Source organism: Agelaius phoeniceus, chromosome 6 (genome assembly GCF_051311805.1).
Source record: "Agelaius phoeniceus isolate bAgePho1 chromosome 6, bAgePho1.hap1, whole genome shotgun sequence".
In the NCBI taxonomy this organism is placed as follows: domain Eukaryota; kingdom Metazoa; phylum Chordata; class Aves; order Passeriformes; family Icteridae; genus Agelaius; species Agelaius phoeniceus.
Window position 1 is genome coordinate 30295097 of NC_135270.1, and position 18251 is coordinate 30313347.

An 18251-nucleotide genomic window follows, 5' to 3' on the forward strand; every position below is an offset into this window, starting at 1 on the left:
CAGAGCTGTCACATCATCTCTGCATTAGTACCTCTGAACACATTCAGCCATATCCAAATCCACCTGCTACACTGCCTCCCAGTGTGCAGTTTCACATTCAGGTTTGCAAGAGGTGCTCAGACATCATGAAGAAAAGCAGTAAACACACTCCCACAAAAATAAAACACTGTCTGCAACGCTTGCATCCATTTAAGACTGTAATTTCTTTCTATTAGAGTTGTCAGAAAACCCCATGCAGTAAATGACAAGCCAACTCCGAAGCACTGCACCTAGTAAAAATTTAATATAATAAAACAAATTGAAAACGGCAATATTATTTTAACCATTCACAATTAAAGTGGAAAAATTATAAGGCAGCCATTCATGGAATGATTTTGTGTACAAATGGTTTGGAAAAAAGACATTAAAATTACAGTTCCATACATGGAGAAACATGTAAGGTAAACAGCAATGACCACACAATGTTTTTCCCTGGAAAGCCAAGGCTGCTAAGAGATAGAACAGTATAGAAAAAAAAAATTTAAAAGAAGTTTGATGTGAACAGGAATCTGAAATTTGTGGTAAAGAATCCGATATTCATCATAAACTTTCCCACCATACTGCAATCACTCCTCCTCCTTCCACCCTCAGTAGAATACAAGTACAATTTCCTTCTCTTCTCCCAAGGGCCAGCACAGAACAGGAAGGGAGCAGCAGGAGCAATTATTCCACAACATCTCTCTCTTTTCTGCAATCAGCTGATACCACATGGACGCACCTGCTACTGTCAAAAGCTCCTTGAAGGCTCTGAACTAGTTCCTGAATAAATACAGTGGTTTTCCTGGGCCTCTTGGGTAAGATCAGCTTTTATATAATCCACCTGGAAATAGTTCTTTGGAGTCAGCAGTGGGTTTCTGTATTTAACACCCAACCACCTGACAAGTCAAAACAATCAAAAAATCCTGTCTTGGTGTGACAGCTCTGTCATCCTTACTTAATTTAATGTTAGCGCAGCTTCTGCCTCTGTCATTGAGTCCTGAAAAAGAAATATTTCCCTTCTTTATAAGAGGAACAATAAAAGAACAGTAGGGGAAGTACCTGAAGACATGAGGATCAACAGTAACAGCTTTAGTCCAATTCCTATTACCAATTAGGAAATCATTAACTGAAAAGAAACAGGTGATGAGAAGATTATGGATTTCGTAGAGGGACTTACAGAAGGAAAGTGGGACATGGCTGGCACTTGGTTTAAGCATTTACCTGCTAAACCTACTGCCACCTACCTCACAGAAGAAAAAACAGGCAGAGAGGATATTACAAAGAGAGTAAGAGGAATTTGTTTGCACCAAGGTCTCCAGAGGAGTAGAAAATGATACCAGATGGCCCTGACTACACGCAATGCTTGTATTTACTGCGACAGATGGGGAGATAGATAAAAAGAAAGGGCTATAATAAAATGGACCGTTTAATTTAACTCATTAAAATACTCTGCGTCAAGAAAATAATCCTCCATTTGGTACTAAAAATTTGGAAAGGTCTGATAATATAAAATTTAAATTTTCCATATCAACATAACCAAAAGCTTCTTTAGTCACTGCAGTTTCAAATACAAATTGAAAATAATAATTCAATGATAACAGGCAGCCAGAACAACATGCTGTTGCTAACTCTAAATGGGTAGAGAAAAAATAATTGTCACTGAAGTCTTCTGTCACTTAACCAAATGCTAAAATGTACGTTTTTAGAATTTTTGTGCCAAATTTGAGTTGCCAATGTTTCCATTCAAGTTCCTTCACCTGCTGCTGTAACTTGGCCCCTATACTTCATGAATCATTAAACTGAGTACTACTATTTCTGATGGCTGCCCCAGAAACTGGAAACATGATGTGAAGGACAGGAAAATGGAAAGATGACAAGCCCTCTCAGCAGTGACACCTGTGATTAATATGCCAGAGGTTGTGTCAGCAGTGAAAACCTGGCTGCCACACCCTCACCAATACACACTGATCCATGTGAAAAGGTCCTATCCACATGCTTCAGCCGGGATCAAATGGCATGGAACAGGAAGCCTCTGTCAACCACTGCTGTTGTTATACACAAAGTGAGGCTAAAGGGGAATTTGGGCAGGGTGTGAACTCCCAGGGTGGGGATGCAAGTGTCAGGACAGAGGTCAAAGAATAGTAACTTACTGCTTTATGAAATGCAAGCACCTAATGTTGCACTAAGCTATCTCCTGCTCTTGCAAACCCGCCAGCTTTTGGAAATGGTTATGTGGAAAGCTTAAACACAAATAAAAATAGTGAGATTATTAAGGAAGAAGGTAATTAGGGGGGAATCAGGAAGAACAGAACTCTGGAGTAAACATTCCTGTGTATCATTTGCATGTGTTAGGAACCTGTCCTGCTGAACTTTTTAAACCAGTAACTTACCAGTTGCATTACGTATGTTATAAAAATCCCAAAACCAAAACAGACCAAAAAAATTGAAAAACACACAGAAGAGGATGCCATCCACATAACTAATTTTGCAGTGGCTTTTCAGAACACAATATTGAAGGTCTAATATAAAAAAATGTTTGTCTAGGTCTGAAGCACTAATTCTATCTGAAAATACTGTCTTATGGGAAAATATGACTTCTAATAATTTTGCATTGATCTTACATAGTAAAACACACAAATGAACAAGCACTCCTGGGAATCAATACTAGGTTCAATCCTGGGATTCATCAGTATTGTTGCAGAGCCAACAGACAAAGCCATCACTAGTCCAAGAGACAGGCCATACCCATTACTCTCTGAACTAACAGAGAAACAGGACAATAACAAAAATGTAAAGAAGTTATGAGGCACAATGGGCTCTGCAGTTTACGTAATAAATGGCATCACAAACAGTCATAGTCATTCATATGGAAACAAGAAGCACTTCAGTTAAGAAGATATTTCTTCAAGATTCTTTTTAAAAAAACAACAACAAAAAAAGAAAAATAGATTTGGCAATGTTATCTTCAAAAAGTGCAGACAAAGTATAGCTTATAAGGGGGCCAGCATTAAAAAGTTTTCTCCTAAAGAAAGAATTTTATGCTGATTCTGTGCATGTCAAACATTCCTGACTTTCCAATGCACATTAGAGTATAACATGTTTTACATAAGGGAAATAGTGTCTGGTAAGACAAATCTGTGCCTTGAAAACAGAGGGGTCTTTTCCCACTCCTCTCTAGTGAGAGACATCAGCAATTGGCAGAAAGTCCTCCAGCAGATTCACCAGAACTAATGCTTATCAGTAAGAGGCAAATGAACAATTCCCAAAGGAAAAGCAAAATGTCTAACAGGTCCACTGGGAACCCACCAGATTGGTTTTTGGTGGGTTTGAGTTTTTGTTGTCCAGAACTCCTTTAGAAACACTTTGTATTCTATCTGCAGCATAAATACTTAACTAAACATCTTGTTAGCCGTAATACCTTTATTTAGTGAAAAACCCACACAGCCCCCCACGGATTTCAGCAGTTCAGGTTTTTGAAAATGAGCTAGTAAAGTTCTCTGGTCCCTCAACAGCTGTCTCCATCAGATTTCTACTCCTCAGAGCCCAGAACAGCTCTATCTCAAAGGGCACTATGGGTATCTCTCTCAATAGAAGTGTTAAGTGTATCCCAGTAGCCAAGACATAATTCCTGCTGACTTGACTGACTTGGCAGAAGACTATCTCCCAAGAAACAGTCCTTTTTAGAATTTATTAACAATTGAATAAACAATCAAAACACTATTCTCCTTGCTTCTATCCTTTGTCTTAAACAATGGAATACACTGCAAAACTCATTTGCACTTTCTTAACCAGCTGATTTCTTCCTCTAATCCTACACATTGTCTACATAATTTCTTTCCTATCAAGTGACACCTCTGTGACAGCAGCAGTGTTATACCGAGTTCCCAGTGCAGCCCATTTCTGCAGTACAATTAGTGACAAGCATCACAAGGGCCAGTAGCATTGCCAGGACAACGTAGAACCGATGGGGGAGAGCCCCCTTCTTCATTAGTGAGACTTCAACCTCCCACAACGCAGCCATCCTTGGGTTTTGCTCTCAGCTGTGAAAGCTGAACTGCAGGATACTTTGGTGATTGCAATTTTGTGAGGAGTTGCTATATTCTTCCCTGCTCACCTTTCTTAAACTTCAAGTTCCATCTTCCCTGAGAATAGGGCCAGAAGTAACAATTAAAATAGCAAATGTCTTCAGAAAAGAAAGTTACAGAGAATTTGTGTCCGGCTGCCAAAGTACATTTTGCTACACTAAAAACTTTCCCAGTATTTCTCATTTTGCAATCAGAATTCCCTCTGAACTCCATAAAGTGGATGGGATGAATGATGGGTAAAAGAATGATAAAGGGAGCAGCAGACATTTACTGCTCATGTCTTATTGAGAACACTGAAATTTGAGCGTTTAGTGATGGTGTCCAATGGACAAAACTAGAGGAATAAGGCATCCTAATACTAGGGCTGCCACCTCCAGACGACTGAGTCCTTTTCCTCCAGTTGATTCAGGTTTGTGGCTATGAGCAATTCCTCCTACTTCTGGGAGAACATGAACTGTGGCGACATAAAGGAAAGTCCCAGCAGAAAACAGCATAGCAACTCCAGTGGCATTGACTTCTGAAAGGGCTTCTTTGCTGCTCTGAAACACAAAGAGCAAAAAAAGTGAGAATAAGCAGAAGTTCTTCAATCAGTAATAAAAATTTAAAAAATCTCCCAGTATCCAGGAACAGTAGGATTTCTATCAAGTCTCTTCTCACAATGACAATGGTTTAGTGTGATTTTTTTTGTGTCTTGCACCTTACATGTAGTGACTGGCACCCTGAAGTTGTGAGGGAGCAGAAAGACACCCCTCCTGCTAGTTACTTCTCTTTGGACTTACGAAAGAAAAAACCCTTACCAAAGAACCCTCAGAAAAGGAAAGAAGTTAGAGTCTACTGAAGCATCTTGTTGATCAGCTCACAGCCAATATACCAAACAGGTTTTGAAAAAAAATAAAATTCATATTGCAAAGCCACAAATTTTAGGGAGGATGCTCAAGGTTGACTTTTTTCCTCCCTTTTTCTGAACAAGGGGTTCAAATAAGACATTAACCTTTAAATATCTTCTCCACTGCTCTTCAGAAGTCCCAGAACATCACTCATTAAATATTTCATTTGTATGTAGAATTAAATACCCAAAACTTTTCCAGTATTTCCATGCAAACTTCACAAAGAAATGCATCTTCTGCATCAAAACTGAGCACCTCTTCACCTTCGTAAAAGATTAAGATATGCTACACACCAGTAAATGCAATGAAATGTAAACCCATGCGTATCAGATTCAAATACTTCTTCAATGCTTTCCAACTCAGGTGTAATCTTAGTTCTTGTGTTTACTCTCAGGTCATTTTTCCAAAGAGAAAGATACATCATCTGGAACTACAAAACTGTTGTGACAGCCCTGATGCCTTACCAATTCTCTGTTCTTTCTGAAGGGCAACATGTAAACCCCACCTTAATGAGGACACTTCAAAACAGTGCTCAAAGAGAATTCTCTTTTCTATTTACAGACCCAACCTTTTTTTCTGCTGTCTTTTGTACTATAATGTCAAATATAAATCCTATCCAGCAAGTAAAGGATTAGCCCAGATGATTTATTTAATCTTTCCTTTCATGCCTTGAGTTTCATGAGACCACGCTATATCCTTTACAACAGGCCACCACAGCACGTCACCAGTAGGACACACCACAGCTGAGAAATACAGGAGCGTCCCAGGACATGCTATGAGAAGCAGAAACATTTAATTTGGACAGAGATGATAAACTCATGTACAGTGTCCCATTTCACAGACCATTTTGTTGTACAGACCAAAGACACAGCGATGCTTTATGGAGTAAGGCACAAGGACTGTTCTAGCTGAGGACTCAACTTCTGACACAGACTTTGAATACAGAGGACCACTTCTGGGATGGTGGGGGATGCTAGAGGAGATTATTTCCTACCTACATATTAAAAGAAGAATGCATGCAACAATGCTGAAAATTACTTATTTAAATAGGCATCACATAAAACCTGCTATTTGAATAAATTGTTCTCAGTGGGGAGCAGCAAAAAGGATAAAAAACAGAAATCAGACTTTAAAAAAAAAACCTGTACCAAACTCTATAAAGTCATTGATTCTCATGTGAAATGCATGGATTATTATTTGTTTTGTGCATTCATACTGCTACCTTTTCATCAGCTTTTCTTAAATCTTATTCTGCTGAATATCTCAAACAGTTTGGAATTGTGTAATATGAAACTCATATCACAGTCCTTTCCCCAGACTTCACCGTTAAGGTAGATTTTGGGCAGAACAAAACCATGGACCTACCTTGCTTAGTCCTAAGTATGTCACCATTGACATAACAGGTGCTGCTAAGGCAAAGACCAGCAAGTGTTTTCTGATCCGATTCCGTTCTAGCCCAGCGTGCATCAGGAAGGAAACCAGGCCAAAGGCAGCTGGTGCCTGCAAAAAACAAAACTTACTGCTAGTACAATACCTCCTAAAGGCCCTGAAAAATGAGAAAAGGTTGAAATATGACTTACTACATTGAAATGGACTGAATTGGAAGACATTCAGGGTGGGTGCAGCTAACCCAAATTAGGAGCATTCTGCAGACTGCCCCACCTTAATAACCAAACCTAATGAAAACTCATGTTCTGGCTATCAAAAAACACGTACTTGTGTAGTCATTACAAATACTAAAATATTCATTCTGACTGTAGTCATTGCTATAATTCCTAAGACTCCATCAACTTGAGTAATTTCCTTTTTCATCCTGTTACTATCACACGTCCTTAGATAGACAGTTTTTTCATCTGCAGTAGGAAAATTCTACAATTAACATGGGGAAGGAAACAATTGCCCAAAGACAGGTAAGAGTCAACCTGCGTGTTAACAGAGACTTGAGTTCTTTTGATTAGTTCATTCCTGTTCTCATCAGGAAGCAAACAAACACTTCCTTCTCCCTCTGCTGGCATCCAGTTTCTTATCCAAAAGGCATAGATGTCCCACTACTCACAGAATTTACTATACTTTTGCTTGTACAAAAACAATAGCAATCCACCCTGACATTTCCAAAGTAAGACATAAAACTAAAATACCTTAAGCATTTTTATACAGAGAATCCTTTTTTTTAACATAGAAGGAAATGAGTGAAAAAAGAGATGAGAAAGACAAAAGAATCAGATAGGATCAAAAGAATAGAAAAAAGACATCAGAGAAGAAATAAGTTTCTCTTCTATTACCAAATATTCACAGGAGAAATTTTCCTCCTCTAAAATTGTATCATTCCACAAGTCATTTAAGAACATTAAGAATAACAGAAGCAAGTTCCACCTGGCAATAGCCATAAGTTAAGCTCCAAGATGAGACAGTGACACTGCCACCCTCAAAGTTATGCAAACCACAATTACTTGTATGAACATTGAAGAAAAGACATAATAGATATGCATTTCCTAACATTTTGAACATGAAATTATGTATGATTTCTGATATGAATTTATGACTAACCACTGTCATCCATGCATGTGTTACCATAAGGCAAATTTCGTCTGCACAGGTATGTTTAGAGCCTACAGAGCCAATAGGTTCACATTCACATAAGTATTCAGCAAAGATCTCTCCATCTTCAAGAGCCACTGTTTGCTTGTTACCATCAGCAAAATTGTTTTTTGTTTTCCTACAAAAATGGTATATGAGTGATGTTGAAGCTACTACAACAGAGGTAAGCACAAGTTAATTGCTGTAATTTAGTACTCTGATATTCAGTGGTTTCAAAAGACTAATCCTTCAAACACTAAAACCTTTCACAACAAATATTCTCCCCATTTCCTGATGAGCATCACAGAACCAAGACTGTTGTACTAAGCATGAAACTGCTTTTCCTCCTAATGCACTAGCATCTCCTGTGTCTCACCCTTTAGAATTTCTTGGAATATGTCTCTTAGAGACATAATAACCTTGGGGTTTTTTGTTTGTTAAATAAACACTACCATACCAGCTTCAGAAGAAGTCAGTGTGAAGCTGACACATTTTTTCATGAGCTACTCTTCCCTCTCTACCTCTGGGAGACTTTTCCTAACCTCTGCTATCAAGGCAGGCAGTAGGCAGTCAGAATTGTCTCTCACTTGCACCCCACTCAGACTTAGCATCAATCATGTGCTCTTCCTCTCATACCTCACACCCTTGCTTTGTGGTCCTTGACACTGTACTAATCCCTCCATTTCAATGGCATTAAACATTTCTGTATTACATCACTAATGAAACTGTAGATCTTTAGCAATTCCTGTGTTAACAGTCTTTTGAAGAACAAGTAAGATTTTTTTGATGATGACTCACCTTGTGCAACATAATCGCAACAAACACTATCAACTGGACACTAGTCTGAGAAGTAGAAGCTGCTGCACCCAATGCAACACCATCAGCTGAAAAAGGAGTGCAGATTCATAGATTATTCTTCCACATGAGCTTCCCCACCCCCTCAAAGGCTGAGAGTAGAAAACATGTTGATTTAAGAAGCTCTGTTACTGAAAATTGCCATTAACAATAGCAGCCCAACAGAGGATTCACTTGCCTTTGTTTGTTAAGCCATAACATTTCAGAACATCAGAAAAGCCTCAACAAGAGCTGTCTCATATTTCCCAAGACCATAAAAACCACAATGGGAATCTACTCCGTATCGACACATTCCTTCAAACTAGAACAAGTAACAAGTTTAGTTGTTTTAGTCTTCTATACTGGAAGAGATTTCCTCTCTAATTAAAAAATACTTGCAATGCTTAGTATCTTAGTTTTAGATACTAAGCATTGCAAGACTTTTAGTTATTACCCTTGAAATTATTTTTCAAATATAAATACTATTGTAAATATTTTTTATCACTTACAATAATTACACTTTCTAAATTAAATAAAAAATGCATATTATACTACTCCTTAATATATACACACTTTGTTTGGTGAAGAAGTATCTTTTTGATCAACCTCTTCTGACTTATCTAGACAACAACCTTCAGCAGGACATGAAAGAGCACCACATTTACACTATACATATATAGTGAAAAATCACAATGGCTTGACTGTAACACACACCTAACAGTCAGTCCTTGCAAGTCAGCCCACATGGGTTTCAGTCAAGTCTTTGTGCTCCACCTTATAACGTCCTTTTTTTCCCCTACAAGATACTATTGTTTTAAATTAGTATTTTTTTTTAAACCCCATCAACCAACAAGCAACCCCAAAGGTGTTTCATGCAACTTATCAAATCTGTTAGCATGTATTGAAATTTAGCAGCTAAAGGAGTCAGCAAAGGAATTGAAGAGGCAGAGAGAGCATCACACAACCTTTCACATGGGAAAAACAAAAGAGTAAAGTAAAGAGTAAAAGAGAAAATTCTGTACCCAAATAAAACTCCATGAACCATCAGAGCTCCCAGTTAATTCTGGGAAAGATCCTTAGTTCTCCCTGCCTTTCTTTTATAAAAAGCCACCTCCAAAAGTAAAACCCAAATGTCTCCATCCCACCTAAAGATGACCCACACAGCAATACATATACTTGTCAAGGACTAATAATAGGTCCCACATTACCTGCAGCATGGACTACTAGTCCCAGTGTTGTGGTGATTTTGGAGTTGCCTGATCTTGCAGCTTCTGGATCTGAAACAGTCATGAGAACAGTTATGAGAAAGAGATCAAATTAATAAATTATGCTAGAAAAAATATTGTAAGTATCACTGTACATATCTCCCCCAGCTGCTTAGGCAGTTGTATTCAGGACTACCAGCTTCTGTATTTCTGCATTAGATTTACTGCAAAATAGTTTGACACTTAACACCTTCACATCACCTGAAGTTCTGCCAGCAAACAGGTGACAGACTTACGGACAATTCTTTGCAATTTGCAGGATCTCTCTCATAGGCAGAAGCAGATGATTTTCTTAACCTCCTCAAATGAAATGTTAAAGGTCTGCGCCACCAAGAAAAATAAAAGCTATTTTTGGATCCCAAGAATTCAGAGCTGCTTCAAGAGTCAGGATGATATTTCTCCACACAGCTCAAGGTTTGTAGTTTCCTTCAGGTGACAGTCTGGGTCAGTTTTTGTTGCAGTGATTCCCTGGCAGTTCCTAGTAAACAATAAAGACTGCTTGTCACAGCACCAGTTGCAAAGATTTCCCTTTGATGTTATATATCACAAAGGAGAAATGCAGCCAGAGCTGTTTGAGATCCACTGTTTTGACCAGAATTGCCTGACATTTGCAGGTTAGCACAACAGGGCAACATCAATAACCACCACTACACAATCAGTGGTGAAACCATTACAAGGAATCACTGCAGGGTGGGTAAGCCCTACAAAGTGTAGAAACATCTTACTATTCAACTGTTTAATTTCAGACAGTTTGAGCAGCCATGTCTGAATTATCCCAGTGTTCTGTAAAACAACTGTAAGCACACCTGCTCTAACTCTGCAGTGATGCCAAAACAGAAATTCCAGTCCTTTTCTTTCCTCCTGCCTTGCCCATTACCCCCAAGTCTCTCTTCATTCCCAGGCACACATGTAGCTTCCCAAAGAGTCAGATCTAAACTAATGCATCCTCTTTGATCAGCTTTATCTTCTGAATGAAGGGGAAGCCACGTAAGAAATTAATTCCACAAGCTGCATTTGCATGATGGCAATGGTACACTCATGTCAAACAGGAGGAGAGATTCATAAAAAACGTTTCCTTTACAATTGTTTTGGATTGATTTGATTATTTGATTTTTTTGATTACTAAACACAAAGAATCACATTTGACTTCATACCTTCCTTCTGGCCTACTGAATTTTTCTAGTTTAGACAAAGTAACACCTAGTCATTTGATAGGTAATAAACTACAAGACATTGATTGGTTCAAGAAAAAAGTGTTTTTCTTCAGTTGCTTTAAAAAACATTACAAAAACGCTGCTACATCTCCTGTGACAGGTAGTGGCTAGATAAAACTTCACTTATAATCCTATTTTATAGTGTGTATCTCTAACACAAATCACAGTCTTGTCCTGGTACTTGCTATGATCAGAGACATAGAAAAGGGTCATAACCTATACAAACCAAGAATCTTTTAGGAAGTTGCTCACCTGCATCTCCCTGACATCCTCATTGCCAGTGTTTCTTTAGAACAGCTCTGAAAATCAGCTACCAATGGCTGTGGGTCCACTTACACTTCTTCAGGAGTACACAAGCGACATAGCCCCTGCACTGGCCTTTCATCTGTCCCACCACAGTATCCCCATAAAAACAGGCTGCACTGTGAACTGACAAAATCCAGCCAAAACATATCCCCCTGTCTGTGTTTTACTTTTCCTTTAAGATCAATCCCTTATTTTTTCAGGGCCAAATTCCAGCATCAGAGCATGTTGTGTGGGAGAAAATGAGCAGCCAAAGGCAATAAAATACCTTTTCAACTGACACAACACCTTTGGTGCATTTCAAGCTACACTCTGAGCATAAAGTCACAGGCAGGAAACAAAAGCAATTGTAGGCATTTTTAGAGTCTTGCACGAAGCTGACAAATCTTTACATAAAGCAAGAAGTATTTGGAAGTATGTGAGGCTTTAGACAGTGTGGGAGGTCCAGCTATGCAGCTCAAGTACCAGAGCTTACATCTAATCATTCCTGCCATCTTGCTTAAGATAACTTGCTGTTCTTTGCAAATTTTACCTACATATAAGACAATTAAGTAGGAAAAACAAACAAATATAAGACCAACTGAAGTTTTTTGAAAAGCCAAAGAAATCCCCTAAAAACAGACAGTAATTCAAGTGTCAAGTCACCCTTCACCCCCACACGACATGTGCTCATACATGTTATTTAGGCAAGCTCCCAAATTACAGTGAATTTTGAGATAGATTTCCAGCACAAACATTTCACATGGACCTTGGTTTATGGCTTATGTTTTTAAAGTACCTACTGAAACTCTGGACATGACTGGACAAATTACACCCTGGTAGCATTAAAAGAAATAAATTTCAACTTGTTAATTAAGACTAATTAGCAAGTCTGATTGAAGTGGATCTTTACTTACCATCTGTAGAGTGCACATGAGAGCTGCCTATCTGATCCACCAAGAGCATGAAGACAAAGCCGAGGACGAGGGACACCCCAATGTAGGCGTGCAGCCGGGAATGGTCGTGGCCGTGCTCGTGCACCGCCGGGATGTTCGCTACCTTCTCAGACTCCATCACGTGCTGCATCTCGCTCGCTGGGTGGTGCTTCCCTGGGACAGCAAGCAAACACATCAGGAGACTAAATATGACACAGTCACTTCTTTGCTCTTCTGCCAAAAGCCTTCCTCACACTTTCCTGGACAATACACAGAAGTCCTTGGTTATGGTCTTTTTTAGACAATGTTCTTAGCAAAGCCTGGTTGGTTTCTCCTCATACATCTTCAGCATGGAAAAGCAAAGAAAGTATTAATATGTTATAAGCTAGGTTGCATTTTAAATACAAATTAATTCACAAAAATTGCTGTATAATTCCTGTTTTAACTGAAGTTGCCCGTTTTGTCAATATTCAGAGATACCATCAAGCAGTTACATCATTACCTTCATTTAAGTGAGAAAATAAAATAGGTTCCATCCACTAAAAGATTTAATACCATCTTTAAGAAGATTAACTGATGCTGAGATATAAACAAGCTAGTATTGATACACCCCATTGATACAGACTACAACAGTAGTTAAGTCAAGCACACTGACCTATAAATGTCAGTACCGTCCCAGAAACCCAAAGTCCAAGCCCTGGGGATGAATGATGTGTGGTTTCCTTTCCCTACACCAGCTATTAAAGCTTGCCCATGGTTTTTTCATTTTTGGAAGGTCTTTTGGATGGCAACTACTCTTCAAAAGCTTTAAAAACTTATAGCAAGAACTTGACTTACTCTATCAAGTCATTGTCTTGCATCATCCCCACTATACAATGGGATGAACATACACCTGTCTCATCCAAGAGGAAGTATGAATATTCCAGCAAGACAATGCCATTGCTACAGTCAAAGCACATCAGAATAAGCTTGGTAGCAAATATTTCACACAGATCTTTGCTGAACAAGATTCATCAATAAAATTACTTTGGACCACACAAGATTTTTGCCATCTATATTATGAAGTTGACTTTGCTTCAGATCATTTCAAGCCATAAAATTGTATAACTCAGGACAATCTTTCTGACAGGGATTATACATAAAACAAAGGACTGAAGTCAGCAAAGGAATTTTATTTGCTAGTAGCACCCAAACCAAGGTTTCACTACACAGGTTTATAATCAAAGAATAATCCAAGTCATGATATGCTATTTTCTCTCAGCCTACAAGGTTGAAAATCAGAAGTTATTTATTCCACAGCCTGTTTACCCACAGGGAAATACAGAAGTAATTGTAAATTACTTCCATATCAATGGAAAACACTAAACTGCTTGCTATCAAGCAACCAGTCAGAGTTAAGGTACACCTGAAAGAGGGAAAACAAAGATTTCTCCTTTTGTTTTTCCACTTATATGAATATATGTCAAAGTTTCCCTTAGTTGCATCTTTCTAGGTTTAATTATGCAAATAGGTGAACTTCGAAAAAAACCCCAGAAAGCTGTTCTCATAGTCTTAAGTTTAATTTTGAATATCCTACTTTACCAGGAAACATACTAGAAATAATTTTTGTAGTTAAATCTGTAATACCCATTAGTTCTGTCCCTTTGCAATATAAAAAAAAAAACCCAAAAACAGATAGACTGTTGTTAGACAAAATACTGTGAGTTAGACATTGAGTCTGAAGCCATTCACAAACTCTTTTTTTCCCTAGGTAAAATATTCTGCTATTACTACCGCAGTACTGTGAAGTGTCTTTTTGCCATACACTAAACAAAGTCACAGCCCATACAGCTCTACACAGCAAGCTGTCGAGTCATACATGAATAGTATGCCCCATTTGGTGGAAAAGTGTTAAAACCCACCAATGTTCACAGCAATTGTATTCACTGCTAGCTGTACCATGACAAGAGAAAATCAGTCGACTCAGAATTAAAATTGAATGGAGAGCAAACCCACTACAGCTCATTAGAGACATCTGACATCAGAGTGCACAAATTATAGTATAGTATAACGGCATAATCAGCGCTTTTTTCACTTCTTGATAAAGGATGATTTTATATATTATCTCCTATTTATTCTAAATATAAGCAGAACAACACAAATTTAGTGGAAGCTAAAACAGTATACATTAAAGCATATTGCTAAAATGAAATTTAGAAGTTTAGAAACACAAAACCCAGTACTACAGGAAAAGCAAAGGACTACAGTTGCCTCTCAATCCCAAATTAGCAACAGCAGCACACCAGATGTTTGCAAGGTTCTCTACAGCATCAACTTTATAGTGCTTTCCCCTGCAATCAGTGAGCCATTGACATTTGCCTTTAAAGTTTTGATTCTGAGTGTACTGGAAAAATCTCATACATGCAATGGTCATCTCATAGCACAAGTCTGCAAGCAAAACCAAAATTTAAAGTGCACTCCCAACAGAGGTGATGAGCCCTGGCTATTTGAAACAATGTCAGAATCTCAAATTGAGGTCTGTTAAGGCTTTTGGCTGTAAGACATGCTCCACACAAACATCCCTGCAAGACACAATCTCTGCTCACTTTGAGCTCTTCAATAGAGCTGATGAGGTGGTTACAACAGTGACAGCAAACTAGAATGGGATGCTTGAACACAGAGATTCAGATCTGTAATGTGTATCACTACCCAAGAAGAAATGCCTGCTACTCTGTAAATTAGCCACAACCATAATATATAGCCATAATTTTCAGCTAAGTATATTAATTCCAAGATGCTTTTCAGCTTCAGAGGAAATTCTTATTAGGGCAGGGATTTAAAACACCTCCTGCAATTGCTTTAATGAAAAGCAGTCTAAACTACAAAGAGAAGCAGCGAACACTCCACAATTTCATTCTCTGCCAAAGGCACCCTTACACCTCCTTTCAAGTTCCAGGGGAAGTTAAACTCTCCCCAGAATAAGAAACACTACACATGACCTGTCATGAAAGGCTGTTATTCCAGGAACAGTACAGTATCCAAAGCCACAAATGATTGGATAACTCAGAGTCATCAATCTGCATGATCATATCCCTCAATGTGCAATATCATGCCTGTAGTGGTTTTGCATTTCTATGCCTGCTTTGTGTCATACTGCTGTGAAGCTCTTCCATCAATCTCTTCTTAAAAACTCCAAAAAGAAGCCTCAGTATATCATAACACAGCACAGTCTAAGTTATCTTGAATGAGGCCATCTGGGTTTGATTCTTACCCTCCAAAATGTCTTCATAAAGTGCATGTACTCCTTCTGGCACAATGACAGCCAAGGCAGTTCCACACAGGAGCCCAGCACCCAGAACAGTCACCAACTTTAATCTCTCCTGCAATTAAATACAAAACAAGTATCATCTTTAAGGATGAAAATACTTTCTTTACTCTCCCTTATTAACAGATGTTGGGGAAGGGGGTTACTTGTTACATAAATATTGAGAATTTGCAATTAAACCTTAACAACACTATATAAACATAATGTTTTTATAGTAAAGAAAAATAATTTTATTCATATTTTTGGAATAATTTCTATAACAAAAATAAAAACCCCACATAGTTTCTTAGTACTTGCTACGATTAGAGTTATCTTCCTAGTTATATTCTAGTTTGGGACAAAAAGCTTAGATGCATCTTTCTCCCAAACTAATTACATTCTGTTTCACCAATAAATTAATCAATTCACTTCCTTCTGACTATGCTGACAGGTTAAAGTCAAAGCCACGTACTAAAATCCAATTACATAAACATATAATAAGGTCTACAATAGGACAGTTAGCAGAGGCCATGACTCAGTTTCTGTAAGAACCCCTATCATATAACATGTAGCAACCATGGGAGTTTAGATCCCCTCACAACTGTGCAGCACACATTCACTGGCAGAATCACCATCACCTTCCATGTTCAATGACAAGTCTGAGCACCACCAAAACTAATGTTAACTTCTGAGGCCCAGGGACAGAGAGCAGCATTTGAATAGCAGGAAACCACTTGTTGCTTATCATTATTGTGCCACCCATTCTCCTTCATGCACTGCAACCACACAAACTGTTCAGTCTCACTGAAATGTGCAGCACTTGCACAGGAGAAGCAGGATGCTCTAGGAGATGCACAACCAGCTTCCTGAAAGCCAACCAAGTGTGACCATAAGGGAACAGCTGCAGCATTACTGGGGACAACTCCAACAGTAATATGCAAGAGATTAAAACAAGTGTAAAGCTCCCACAAACATGCACTGCAAACTTGCACAAACAATAATTATACTTGGGAAATTGTCATACAGCGGCAATCTACACGAGAAGATAAATTTTCAACATCTGCTGTTCACAAAGTAATTATGCAAAAATATCGTAACATACAAGGAAAAAACATCATTTTTATCTGCAATACTACAGTATTTTTTGCATATTACATAAACACAGAGGCAAGTGTCAGAAGTAATACTGATTTATTACAACTGCAAATATATAGTAAAGCTTGCCTTCACTTGGGCACCTGTGAATTTTAAAGATCTGTTAAAAGGACAAGTTATCATTTCAAGGCAAGTCTCCATCTCCTTTTCAGTACAAAATAGCTAGGTGTAGGGAAGACAGAAATTTAATGAGAACAGCCTACATACAGAGGCAAAAGGAATACACCTTTATATGAGAAATCAAACAATTTCTGCTAAATACATTTGCATGTTAAAAAAACAAGAGCAACACAGTAAGCAGTGCTAAAACTCCATGCAGCCCTCTGACTTGATGGAGGACAAAGGCACATTTCTCCTCCAGCACCTTGGTTCCCAAAAGTGCTCGCTTTCCAAGAGAAATGGGAACCCCTTGTAAGAGTGCTCTTACTACCACAATACAACTAAACTCTCACTACACCATGCCTCTATAAAATAACCATCATTCAGAAAGAGCAAAACCCCTTGGGTATCAGAGGATATTAGGAAACCTACAGAGACTGTGACAACTGCCACTAGCTCAACAACTATTTCCCAGAAGTACACAAAGATGTTTAATCAGGAACTCCTGTACTGTTTGGGAACTTACCCAAACTGTGAAACCATCCCTCTCCTTTAACAGTACCTTATTTATCCAAGATATTTTTCTGAAAGAATGCCTTGAGTTACACGGGCCAGTACCTTGAAGTTCTATAGTAATCAAAGAGCTAAGGTTTAATTTTCAACAGTGCAAGCTGTGAGTAAAATTGTGAATCAAATTTTTTTTCCAAGAATGTTCTTGGAATTGTTTTTAAGAGCCTTAATTTGAGTAGCCCACAGGCACAAAAGAGATAACCACTGACTTCAGCCATTTCTTACACAAGCTTCTAAGAATAGTCATGCTTATTCGTGTCCTTACACTACCTGCCGATACTTCACCTGTAGCAGAGACCAGACTCAAATCTGACAAATTTAAATGACCACTGTGAAACAAGCATAATTTTACACAGCAGTTTTGGATGAAAATTAATATTGCACTCGTAACTTTTAAAGATAAAGCTTCATCCTTAACAGTGTTGCCCTACTACAAGGGGACGGCACCAACTCCCACTGGGAGATCTCTCTGGTTCCTCCTTTAGCAACCAACGAGCAGTTTGGCGGAGCTGTCTTACCTCGGAAAAATTAACTGCCAAGGGTATAATTCCTGCCACATAGCAGGCGACCAGCATGGCCAGGGATAGCAGGCAGATGGAGGGGAAGTCGTCCATTTCGCCGCTTTCTGTCCGCTCCCTTGAAGTGAAATCCAACAGCAACTTTTCCACCGCTCCGCACCGCACGCCTTAACCCGTGCAGACACGGAGCTCCCAGGAGAGGCTTTCAGCCATGTCTCTCTCTCCCGGCGGCAGCGGCCGGCTCGGCCCCCAGCCAGGGGTGCGCGGCCAGGGGGCGGGAGCGGCTCGGCCACCGGCAGGCGGGCCCGGCCCTCACCTGAGGCGGGGGAACTTTCACCCGCACCGTGCTGCTCCCAGGGGAGGCGGGAGGGAGAGCTGGGGGACGGCGAGCACGCAGGCGGCTCCTCACGGCGGGGCAGCGTCAGGCAGGGCCGAGGGGACCGTGCGGGACGGGCGCTGCCAGCCGTGCCCACGGCCGCTGCCCCGGCGGCCAAGTGGCACTCGACGCTTCCCCTTCCGGGACGGGCCG

General features: G+C 39.3%; 1 protein-coding gene across 1 annotated transcript; it reads right to left on the reverse strand.

Moving 5' to 3' along the window:
• Nucleotides 1-261: 261 nt before the first annotated feature.
• Nucleotides 262-18251, reverse strand: SLC39A9 (solute carrier family 39 member 9). Its single transcript, XM_054634719.2, has 8 exons — nucleotides 18039-18251; nucleotides 17723-17840; nucleotides 15348-15456; nucleotides 12080-12271; nucleotides 9610-9678; nucleotides 8366-8451; nucleotides 6356-6490; nucleotides 262-4642 (listed from the first exon to the last, which is right to left on the reverse strand). The coding sequence occupies exons 2-8, from the start codon at nucleotides 17816-17818 to the stop codon at nucleotides 4412-4414; spliced, it is 918 nt and encodes a 305-aa protein (XP_054490694.1). The 5' UTR covers nucleotides 17819-17840; nucleotides 18039-18251; the 3' UTR covers nucleotides 262-4411.

Coding starts and splice junctions, on each gene's coding strand:
- SLC39A9 (XM_054634719.2), bottom strand. CDS start 17,818: ATGGACGACTTCCCCTCCATCTGCCTGCTATCCCTGGCCATGCTGGTC. Junction 9,679..12,079: donor TCATGTGCACTCTACAGATG/GTAAGTAAAGAT, acceptor TGACTGTTTCAG/ATCCAGAAGCTGCAAGATCA. Junction 4,643..6,355: donor CATACTTAGGACTAAGCAAG/GTAGGTCCATGG, acceptor TTTGTGTTTCAG/AGCAGCAAAGAAGCCCTTTC.